The sequence below is a fragment of the Rutidosis leptorrhynchoides genome, chromosome 9, assembly GCF_046630445.1.
Source record: "Rutidosis leptorrhynchoides isolate AG116_Rl617_1_P2 chromosome 9, CSIRO_AGI_Rlap_v1, whole genome shotgun sequence".
In the NCBI taxonomy this organism is placed as follows: Eukaryota; Viridiplantae; Streptophyta; class Magnoliopsida; order Asterales; family Asteraceae; genus Rutidosis; species Rutidosis leptorrhynchoides.
The window spans coordinates 353,563,384-353,575,715 of NC_092341.1; the positions used below are offsets into that span (position 1 = coordinate 353,563,384).

Consider the following 12,332-nt stretch of genomic DNA (forward strand, 5'->3'; position numbering starts at 1 on the left):
TATTTAGCATAGAAAAATAGTTCGGGACCCGACCCGAACGCGTTGACTTTTTCGTTGACTTTGACCAAGTTTGACTTTTAGTCAAACTTAACCAAACTTTTATGCAATCGTTCTAACATGCTTTTATACGTGATTCTTGTATGAAACTTGACAACATGATTCACATGCTATACTAATCGAGTCGTAACGAGCCATAGGACTAATTGAACACATTTCACCCGACCTTGTGTCGTAACCGGTTAATTGATACAACTTACTTGTTTAGGTCAAGGCTAAGCAACATTCATGCACACGTTTACTTTGTGAAGTACATTTATACTCGTGCACTCGAGGTGAGATCATAGTCCCATCTTTCAACAACTTTTATACTTTTAAATTATGGGATGAGAAACATATACAGTTTTATACTACATACTTTTATACTTTGAACACAAGTACAAGGAAACAAACATTCCACAGCGAGTTAGAACAAAAATCCTCAATTCGATTATCATTAGTTACACTTGCAGGGTGTAAGCGAGAACTTATATTGTGTGGCCATACGGGTTTGACAAACCCTCATTACGGACGGTTCGCTACCGCCTACGGATGAAATATATTTTCGAGAAACAGTGTATGTTCTAACACTATTGTGATGGGGTTCTATGGGAGGAAACGTTAAGTCTTGATAATTGGGTGCTCGCGAACAATACTTTTGGAATGCAAACGATTTTGATAATCAACTATGGGAATACTAAATCTTGTGGTTCAAAAACAACGTTTATTACAAACACCTATGATTTCACCAACGTTTTTCGTTGACAGTTTTCTATATGTTTCTCAGGTTCATACGTGGCTATGTGATACATGCTTCCGCGTACACTCATACTTGCTTGGGGTCAAGCATACATGCATACACTCTGATTTCTTGCTTGGAGTCAAGCATACATACATACATACGCTAGTGATAGCACCTTTGGATTCAAACATTTGTTTACATACTTACGCTATTTATAGCAACCGTGACTTTCAACTTATATTATGTCGCAAGGTTATTTCATTTATACTTTATGACTTTTGTAAACATAGACTTGTTGTCGAACGGTTTTGTAAACTAAACTTGCAAGTCTTGTACCTTTCAAATGAATGCGACATAATTTTGGTCAAACGAGTCTCATATAGGGACTACGACCACGCAACGGGACCTAAGTTAACGGCGCCGTCAATAACGGTTTTGGTCGGGTCGTTACACAACCATGGTCTAAAAAATCAAACACATAAACCTTAGCTACCAAGTTAACAAATAGGGACTAAAATACATAAAATCAAACACGAAGACCACATGCTAACCCGAGGAGCCGTCAACACATTCGAGGACGTTAATAAAAAAGCATAACTTCTCCCCACTAAACTTGCTTTTTTGTTCGTTGAACCCGATTTGATAAATTTCTCTTTCACTTTGAGAATCAAACCGATTAAAAGACCTTTACTCACAACTGTAACAAACTAACAGTGTAATAAAATGCGATTGTATCATTCTTCTGACATGAATATTTTAAAGTGCACATGCAATATGTAGTTTTTCCCTTGGCAAATATAGCGCGAACTATATAAGCAAAAACCTTTTAATCGAAAATGAAAAGGTTAATAAGATTACAGCCGAAAGAAACATGCTCGAGATCAGTAAACGACCTTAACCGAAAGGTAACTAAAATCTATCCATATCTAACCTATCCAAAATTATCAAAACTAAGAAACAAAACGGATCAAAAAGAAAAAGAAAAGGCTGCAAACAAAACACGACGGCCCGACAAACAACTACAAAGGCCTAACAATTTAGATGCTCAAAAACTACAAACTAACGTACCAAACTACCCTAAAACCGACTGCCTAACTTACCTATTTCTCTTTTGAGTTTTGATGATCGGCTTAACAGTGCAATCTATAAATAAATTTTCAGGGGCAATGATTAGTTAAATATAAGAAACGCGTTAAAACTACAAAAAAGATGTATATGTATCATAAGAGTGATTTCTTCTTGCATTACTTAAATCTATGTATTATATGTAAGCAATTCATTTATTGTTGTACTGACCTTGAACCAGGTCTAGCGGTAAATGACCATTTTGCACTTATACGTTATGATATGTGATTTTAATAATTATATGTTTATAATTATTTGGTTATTTGGTTGTATGCGTTTTGTGACAAGGGTCGCAGAACATATTTGTTTATCTAAAACAGACCTCGTTTGGGCTGTTAAACTTGGTGCGTTGTGTTGCAGATAATTAGTAAATACTCGTATGATATTGGGAGTGGGGTTTCCTCACTATGAGGAAACCTTAAATGGATATATACTCTACTCGTTCTCATTCTTGCCATATTTAGAATACATAAACCCTGGACAAACTCTTGCAATTTTAAATGTCAAAATCAAAGTTGTGATTCTCTAGCTAACGATTTCGTGGTTATATCTCATTGATTCCAGAATCCTTACAAGGTAAATATCTCTGAATTTGATTGAATCAAATTGAGTTTTTAAGGAGTTTTATAAAACTAGGGTTTATGGTTTGATTCGTGTATCATATGTGTTTGTGATGCTTATTTGATGTTAGATATAGATCTTAGATATGTTATATGTTGTTTTTGAAGTTCAATGATTAAAACAAGAAGATGGTGATTTTTGGTTAAATACCCGTAAATTATTGTTGTTGACGTTCTTGAGAAACCATATGAGTGACCCTCACTCGTGCGGTTGAGCATAGAAAATGATACGAGTGAGACTCACTCGTGCGATTGAGGTCTCATCTCTGCTGGTAACTTGAGCGACTGAACCTCACTCGTGCGAGTTAGTTGGTCAACCGTATATACCTTGTGTTGACTCTTACGAGTTACAGTTTTATGTTTTTATGTTCTATGATTGAGCAATCGTGCGAGTGGGTTGTTACTCGTACGATTGAGGTGGGTCACTCACGCGTGTGAGCCCATTCGTACGGATTGGTCAGTAGTCATTTTTGACCTAAGTGCTATTTTGAGGTGTTTAACTGGTTGTATGTTAAATAATGCATCGAAAAAATGTACTAACTTGGATTATGATGTTCTCGGGTGATAAGAACAAGGCAAAGGCTTAGTAAGATAAGACTTCTGAGTTCTTGCTGGTATCAATGAGTGGAACTGTTATATCGGTTATTGTATATAGTAGCAAGCTATGCTACAGTTGATACACTGTATGATGGTATTGATATGGTTATACTATGTTGTTTATAAGATTGTATGTGCACATGTTGGAAACCCATCGTGTGATAGCCTAGGTGGGAAGAGGTCAACCTTGCTGTGGTTAGGTTGAATTCGTATACTACTGTCTGGGAGTATAGTTCTGTATGACGCATGTGTTGTGTGTGAATTAGGGACTATCAGTAAACTCTAGCCCGATCAGCTAGTAGTTGCAGCCTGGACATGCTGCCAATCATGTTATGGTCGTAATTGTTGTTAAATGTTATCATATGTTGTATGATTTGATGTTTTATGCTATAGCTGCTTTGATAGTTTCACTCACTTAGTTTTATGCTAATCTCTCACATTTTTCCCTGCAGTGTCAGATCCTTGCATGGTAGGTTTTGGAAGAAGATGTGTGATGTTTGAATATGTTTGACAATATTGGAAACTCTGAGGCCACTTGCTATGGTTCATGACTTTAACACTCATTTTACCCGCCACATCAGCGCCACATCAGCGCCACATCAGCACAAACCATTTCACATTCCTTTCACTAAGCCCTCACAATCATACACTCCATTTCAAACTTTAACAAATTTAAAATAATAATTTAAATACATTAAATACATACAAATAACCAAAAATTCATTAACATATACACTCAAAATTCGAACTGGGCCCACAATCTCTTCCGTTACAATCGTTGCAGGCCTCACCCACGATGAGTTTGGCAACTTGCTGACGGTGGCCGTGAGCGGGTGGCTGGCGGTGGCGGAGGTGTTTCACGGACCGCAGCAAGTGGCCTGATGTTGTATTTGAAATATAATAGTGTTTCGTAATAACGTAACACCTGACCTTTACTTATATATAATCAATGATGTGGTTTACTATATAATTATGTTTGTTGAAAGCCTTCCTTAGTGATTAAAAAAAATGTACGGTGTTACAATTGTCATTTTAAAATACATCTTAAATCATATAAATATACTAATATATGTGGAAAAATTATTTGGTGATTGGCTTATTTGGACAATGTAAACAACACACGTGATTTTTTTTATTGTTAATGTGATCATTAGGTAATGCCGTAATGAATATGTTTTTATGATGTTAACATGATGTCATGCATATGTTTTATTTTATGTATGGGTGAAGCGCGCGCGTGTCGCGCGGATACGCGCGCGCGCGCGCGCACACACACACACACACACATATATATATATATATATACATATATATATATATATATATATATATATATTATTTTTCAATACGACTTTCTCATTAAAACATTTTTAATATTTTTATCTCGCTTTTATTATTATTGTTTTTCAGTTCTCATACTGTCGTATAGAATTTTTTTTTTTTTTGAAATGCCCTATTTTTAAATCTCGTTATTCAGTGTAAATAATTTCACACAACAACACAATTAACCGACGAAAACGTATGATTTGTACAAATCATTCATATGCGTATTTAATTATAAGCAACTTTATTATTTTATTTTTTTGAAAAGCAAATTATTATTAAAAGGAAACATTACAAGCTTGACATATGAGACAATGCCACTAATTTACAACTTACATGAAACTAAAAGAGCAGGCCTACAACAGATTAAATAGACATAAAGACCTGATCTAAATTAGATTGCTTCTCATCCTTTATCATCGAACGAACTTGGGTTAATAAGCCATTGAGACCAAGCTAACGGACATCTCTTCGCTCTATTTGATATCCACTAGTAAGATTTTATTTGGATTTCATTTAGAGTTGACGGAGCATTCCCTTTCTTCTTTTTGAAGATCGCCGAATTTCGATTGTTCCATATAGTATATGCGGTTACCCATACTATTGCTTGCCGTAATTTGGATGTATGATTTGTTTGGGCATTTGATTTACCAAGGAGCATGTCGTCTAGAGTGGCTAGTGAATTGAAAACTGAATTCCACCATCTATGCACTCTCGACCATATATCTTGAGCAAACGAATATTGTAGAAGAATATGATCAACCGTTTCAATTCCATTGTCACATACCGGACAACGTACCGAATGCAAGTCGATCCCTCGTTTGTCTAGCTCCGTTAGGACCGGCAGTCTTTGTAGTCGTGCACGCCAGACGAAAATTTCAATTTTCAACGGGATGAAGTTGTTGCGAATTGTTTCGGCTGTCGACACACCTGATTCAAGCAATCTGCTATTCACCAAAGAAACGAGGTTGGATGTCCTAAACAGGCATGTATCATTCAAAGTCCATTTCCAAGTATCTTTTTGATCATTTCCATATTTGAGTTGTTTAAAACCAGGAGCAATTGCTGTAATTCACCACCTGTTCTGCCATATGGTTCTCTGACCCAATTCCATACCGGTAACCATTCGGTTCCAGCCTTTCTCAATCGATCCGCGATCACGACATCCTTATTTGCTTCTAGCTTAAATAACCTCTTGAATGATGCACACAGTGGCTGGTTTCCGATCCATTAGTCTTTCCAAAATCTAGTTTCATCACCTACACTTGTAACTTTTGCGAATGATGAAATGAAAGGGATGTTGAGGCTGTCCATTTGAGATCCCGCAACACGTATGCCATACCAAATTGATTTCCTATTACGAAAAGGACTAAAATCGTGATATTCGAACCCCCCTTCCCGCCCATAAAGATTTTGTATAATCTGGACCCAAAACGCATTGCTTTCGTTTCTAAACCGCCACCATCATTTTCCTAATAGAGATAAGTTTTTTGCTCAGTATAACCTCTCGAAGCAACTTTATTATATGCTCAGTATAACGAAACCATTATGTTGCAAAAGATTTGTTGCCACAACGTGTGAACATAACTATGTCGTCGAATATACGTATATAAATAAAACTAACTTATTTACTTTATTCATTACTTTAATAATAAAAAAAAAAACTCTTCAATGCCATCAATTATCGATGTACCACCACTCTTTTTATTCTAAAAATCAATATCGAACACTATGTTTGTTTTTCTTTTTCTTTATACTATGATTTAATTTAATAACAGTTTTTAACGATAATTTAAAAGCTGATGTTGAAATGTTAATTTTTTTTTTTTTTTTTTTTTGCTTTTCAAAAAAATAATAATAATAATTATATAATCACCGTTTTAAATATAATATTAAAGTAAATTAAATTAAATATATAAAATATAATATAGTCGACATACGAAAATTTTATTCACTTTAAACATAGCCTAAAGTGTTCTTATAAAAATCCTTCGGATCTGTGGTGAAAAGTAATATAATAACAACTCCTGATAATTGAAAGGAGGAGTCTACGTTAAAGTTTGGAATCAAGAAGGCAACTTTTGTTCTTCATCAATTATTATATATACACATCTATCTAACTGTATATCTATCTATAATCTATAAATATTTACATCTCAACTGTGTGTCGGTTTATCTTTCATTTCGATTAAATTCTCTCTCTCACTCTCCCTAGAACCTTCAATTGATTCATACATGGCGTCTCCAAATCAAGCAAGTCTCCTTCTTCAAAAACAGCTCAGAGGTTTGAACCTTCTATTTTCCGATTTCTAGGGTTGTTGAATTTGTTAATTAATTATAAATTGTAAATTGTAATTGATTGATGATGATTGATGGGTTTTTGTTGTTGCAGATCTTTGTAAAAACCCTGTTGATGGATTCTCAGCAGGTCTTGTTGATGAAAGCAATTTGTTTGAATGGAGTGTTACAATCATTGGACCCCCTGATACATTATAGTATGTTCTCTTTGTTTCTTTTCTATTAATTTTTATTTATTTTTTTGTCTTTTGATTTGTAATTGTATTGATCAATTGTTGGATTGTTGAATACAGACATACTTGTAAGATTTTTATAGGCGTATAAGACCTTTGGTTTTAAGCCTGAAAGATTATGCCTTTTTAACTTGTTTTAGTGCTTAAAGTTGTAACCTTTTAACAATAATTCAGTGGCACAGTGTTTATGCTAATTTATCTGATTAATCGATTTACTGTTTCATCTTTATGATTGCTGCTGTCTGTCTATAGGTGTGTGGATGTGCGATCTTTAACCCAACAAGCATAAGCATTTTGGGGGGAATTAGCCACTTTTAGGTTCAAAAGTCCATCGTTTATAGCTCATTTGTCTCACTGTGTTTGTTTTCAAGTTCAACTACTGAACTTGAAGCAAAACCTTGTGTTGTATCTCATGTGGTAGTGGTCTGCCTCTCTTAGCGAGAGGTCAGGTGTTCGACCCCCGTGGGGTGCAGCATTGAACACAAGGTTGCCCCCTTACCCTTGAATTCCATCAAGGGTACCTTCCGCACATCGTGTTGCGGGGGCAGTGGGGGAGGGGGGAGGGGGGGGGGGGGGGGGGGGGGGGGTTTACCGCTCATGTCCTCGGATTGGGCCGGGTCTTCTCTTGGGCAGTAGTTGGGGGCGGGTTATGCAACTGCGGGAGATGAACGTGTGTGTGGTTTAGTCCCCTTGGTGATCCCTAACTGCTGTCTAAAAAAAACTACTAAACTTGAAGCATTCTCTTTACATTTATTATTATCTTATGTTATGATATGTTTATTATTATGTTTGTGGAGCTTGTATCGATTTAGTAGATTACTCATATCTTATATAATTTACATGACTCGTTGTTTTTTTTTCCTTCTTTTTTTTTTTAATTAGTGAGGGTGGTTTCTTTAATGCTATAATGACGTTCCCACAAAATTATCCAAACAGCCCTCCAACTGTTAGATTTACATCAGAAGTTTGGCATCCAAATGGTGAGTATTTGCATTCTTTGAGTTACTACTTTGTGAACTATATGATCATGGGGTTTTTTTTTTTCTTGCACTGTATGTATGAAGTGAAATTCAGATTAAAGTTAGTTGTTTATGATGTTTTATTTACAGTGTACACTGATGGTAAGGTTTGTATATCAATTCTTCATCCCCCTGGTGATGACCCTAACGGCTACGAGCTTGCAAGTGAACGTTGGACACCTGTTCATACGGTATTATATTGTATTCTAGTTCTAGTTATAATACATGTATACTTGTGTAAATCCCTAAAAAATAAAAATAAAAATGTTTGGCTTCCTTTTTGCTACAATAATACTACAATCATGTCTTTTGTTGTGTTGTTTTATATCAAATCTGAAAATTGTTGGGTCAAACATGCTTAGCATATGTTTGATTCCTAACAACAAAATTATTGCTCTGCATTGGGTTTTTGATTTGTAATTTTGGAAACCATAGATGATTCAAGTTTTCTCAGTCTATGAATTTTGTTATGATGGTTATTTTTGAATTACTTTTTTTTTTTTTTGACTTCAACATGTTGTTCCAATCGATTGTGTAATTCGTTGCTAGGATTAAGTACTTTTCAAAACCTGTCTTGGGTTTTTCAACACATACATGGTGTTTGAGTTGTGCACATTGTCTGCAATAATTGCTTTATCATATGATGTTTTCTTTTTTTGTCATCTCTTAGGTTTCTCATTTAAAATGACTATTATTAAATAATTTTTTGCAGGTTGAGAGCATAATGTTGAGCATTATATCAATGCTTTCAAGCCCCAACGACGAATCTCCTGCAAATGTTGAAGCTGCGGTAACAACCATTATCTCTTTTTTTTCTACATTTTGTTAGTTAATGATTCAGTATGTCCAATCTATTGCTTTAATAAGCCTTTATGTTGCGTTTTAATTTGATTTGCGTGTAATTGCAGAAAGAATGGAGAGAAAGAAGAGATGACTTCAGGAAAAAAGTTGGACGATGCGTTAGGAAATCGCAAGAAATTATGTAAAACTTGTAATGTTTCTCCCAAATTGTAGAATCGACATTGACATTGCTATTTATGTTTTTTTTTTTTTTTATTATCACAATTATTATGAAATTTGATTCCTTTTTTGTTTCTGGCTTAAATTAAATCAAATGGCTTGTATGTTCTCTACTCGTATTTAAGTATCGCTCGCTTTCATAACTTCATAGTGTTGTTGCTTTAGGTTTGCGTTACTCTCGTTCTTGTAGATGACAATAATCTCAATAAATCTTTATTTCTCTAGTTTTTATAGCACTTTTTGTTGATATGGAAAACCAACTTCAAATCTAGTGGTTTTTTCGTTTATAACTTTGAAATTTTGCAAATTACAGATGTAGATCAGCTAATAATACTTTATGAACATTTACAAACTAAATGACACTCGTATCATTGGACATAAAGACGCACACGCTGATAGCCTTTGGTGATCACATGAGAGCAATTGAGCAAATACACTGAATGCACTAATAATTACGGTTTCTAAAACAATTTAGGGGAACCAATTTATTTTCTGAGCAAAGTGAACATCAGTTGCATGCAAAAGTTGTATAGGAATAAGAAGACATTGCAGTGCCATGAATACAAATTAGTTGCTCTGATGTATGAAACAGGTCAAAAGGTAGGTTGAAGTTGAATACATGAACTAGTGAAAAAAGATTAAAACGGTTAAAAAATGTGGGCGCTGGGATTCGAGCCCAGGTCTCCACGGCCACAACGTGGAATTCTTACCACTAAACTACGCCCACTTTGTTGAAATTTCAATGCCATGTTTATATTTTTATAATACGAATGCTCCAAATCATTATAAAAGGTGTTCTGTTTTTCTTATATTAAAATAGAATTTTCAATTTTAACTGGATCTTAGTTTTTCTTAGCAGTAATAAGGAAACTCTTTGAGCTCTTCTAGTCATTAAGACTATAAAAAACCTTGTTTCAATTTAAGAGAAGAAATGTCTTTATTCTGGAATGATGGTCATGGGCAAGGTTGTAATATTCGCTATTCGAGGATTAATCGGTCAAAACTTTTGAAGGAGTAATCGGAAATTCGGGGTTTAATCGAGAATTAATCGGATTGTACGTTATACATTTAAATTTTAAATTTTAAAAATTATATATGTAAATATAGATGAAAAACATAAACATAAAATAATTTTTTTTTTTTAAAAATTGTATAAAAATGTTCATTTAGTTCAAAAACTCTAAAATTATAGTTTAAATTCAAGTTGAAATTTTGATCAATTTTGAATTTGACCGACTTTGATTACCAGATTTGATTTTGACCCATCAATCGACGTTGACCAATTAATTGAAAGGATTTTGAAAAATCGAAACAGACTGCTTTTAAAAATGAGTAATCAGGGATTAATCGGGGAGTAATCGGGTTTTTACAACACTGGTCATGGGTGTTTACTGTGAGAAAGTTGCAAGTATTCAAAACTCGTCATCAAAATATTACAATAATGATATAATTACAAAAACAGTCCTTGTGGTTTGTGTACATGTTCAATCACTAAATTTTTTTCTTTACAAGGAGAGTCACGAGGTTGCAAAGGTTGCAAAAAAAGTCTCAATCTCTAACGGGCACTAAAATATTCCGTTAACTACCCTCACATGCTAGCACGTGAGGGTATATCCGTCATTTTATCAACCTTTTGGCATATCCTTTACCGTTTCCCTTTCTTCTTCCACTCATTTTCCAAAACCTTCAAAGTAACATTTCCTTCCGGTCACAACGGCTCACTGGTAATACTGGCCAATGGCGTTAAAAACTCTTTTAACAAATTTTGTCATCAATACGGGAATTGTACGAAACAACGTTCGTATATTACTTCTGCCTCAACTCTTGTGTCAGCGTAAATGTCAACTACGCTACAATTTTCTATACGCGCTTCTATTACCAGATGATCATTAGATGGATTCACGTCTAGCAATGGCGGAAATGCAATTGGTTGTCTCTGCCATTGTTCTAATATCTCGGCATTCCTATGTTGTCCCACTCCCCCATATATTATTCAAGTTTGTTTTAATATAAACTTTTTCTTTTTTCTTTTAGTGTTGAATTTTATGTAACACCTTGATTTTTTTTTTATATCACAGCGGAAGACTGAATTCACATAATTACCCTTAGTTAGTTACAAACATAAAAGTTGTAAGGTTTTCCCTGTTCGGGTTACCCGGAAAGGGCGAGTAATCCGACCCCATACTCTAGTGTACGCAGCCCATCAGGAATACTCCCTGGCTGTTTCCAACCCTTCCCTGGCCACCCCAAGAATTGAACCTGAGACCTCTTGCAAGGATCTCAGGGTCCCAACCACTTGGGCTACCTTGGGATGGTTAGTTAGTTACAAACATGACTATTACAAATCATTTAGTTAATTACTTAATTACAAACCACAGGTGTTACGTTAAACTACTAGTTACATATTTACAAAAGTTAAGACATCAGAGTTCGTCTTGTCAAGCATATCTTCAACCCGACTCCCGTCCCTACCAGCACTAAGATCAAAAATCTGCAAGGGAGGAGGTGAGGGGTTAGCACGAGGCTAAGTGAATAGAACTATCAAGAGGTCTAGCATACAGTACCAACTTGTACTCTTATAACAACAGCTTCATACAACCACATACAACACACAACAACTAGCAACTAGCAACTTTGCTCCAACTAGAGGACCGGCGGCTTGTACGAGCACACGACCCTAGCTGATCAGGCTAGAATCTACCGATAGTCCTTACTACTGAATCCCCAGTATAGTCATCCACACGCAGGTGATGCGTCATTCAGCACTATACTCAACAAACAGTAGCCAGCTGAACTCAACCACAACTAGGTTGACCTCTCTGAGCTGAACCTAACAGATCAAGGTTCCAACAACAACAACAACTTGTGCACATACAGCCAGTCTACTACTACTACTACTGCTGCTGCTGCTGCTGCTGCTGCTGCTACTACTACTACTACTACTACTACTACTACCACTACCACTACCACTACCACTACCACTACTACCACTACTACCACCACTACTACTACCACTACCACTACCACTACTACTACTACTACTACCACCACCACCACCACCACCACCACCACCACCACCACCACCACCACCACCACCACCCCCACCACCCCCACCACCACCACCACCCCCACCATGTCAACCTTAACTGCGATCAACTATACAACATAACTACTAATCATGGCAATTATCAACAATATAAACATAGTAGCGCAACTTGCTACTCTATACTACACCAAGAGATAATCCCACTCACCGAATACCAGCAACTAGCTCAGATAATCTATCACTGAGCTTCTTCCTTATCCTTATCACCTGAAC

The 12,332-nt window shown here is 35.7% G+C and overlaps 1 protein-coding gene and 1 non-coding gene across 2 annotated transcripts; one reads left to right on the forward strand and one right to left on the reverse strand.

Moving 5' to 3' along the window:
* The first annotated feature begins 6,450 nt into the window (after window positions 1-6,450).
* On the forward strand, window positions 6,451-9,161 carry LOC139866384 (ubiquitin-conjugating enzyme E2 7-like). The gene is made up of 6 exons (XM_071854612.1): window positions 6,451-6,727; window positions 6,836-6,938; window positions 7,857-7,954; window positions 8,084-8,184; window positions 8,706-8,783; window positions 8,902-9,161. The coding sequence occupies exons 1-6, from the start codon at window positions 6,679-6,681 to the stop codon at window positions 8,977-8,979; spliced, it is 507 nt and encodes a 168-aa protein (XP_071710713.1). The 5' UTR covers window positions 6,451-6,678; the 3' UTR covers window positions 8,980-9,161.
* Window positions 9,162-9,668: 507 nt separating this feature from the next.
* On the reverse strand, window positions 9,669-9,740 carry TRNAH-GUG (transfer RNA histidin (anticodon GUG)). The gene has a single exon. It is a non-coding gene; the product is annotated as a tRNA-His (tRNA).
* Window positions 9,741-12,332: the final 2,592 nt, after the last annotated feature.

Excerpts from the sequence above, each read along its gene's own strand:
- LOC139866384 (XM_071854612.1), top strand. The coding sequence starts at position 6,679 with ATGGCGTCTCCAAATCAAGCAAGTCTCCTTCTTCAAAAACAGCTCAGA. Across the intron at positions 6,728-6,835 it reads TCTTCAAAAACAGCTCAGAG|ATCTTTGTAAAAACCCTGTT; the intron begins GTTTGAACCTTC and ends TTGTTGTTGCAG. Across the intron at positions 6,939-7,856 it reads GGACCCCCTGATACATTATA|TGAGGGTGGTTTCTTTAATG; the intron begins GTATGTTCTCTT and ends TTTTTTAATTAG.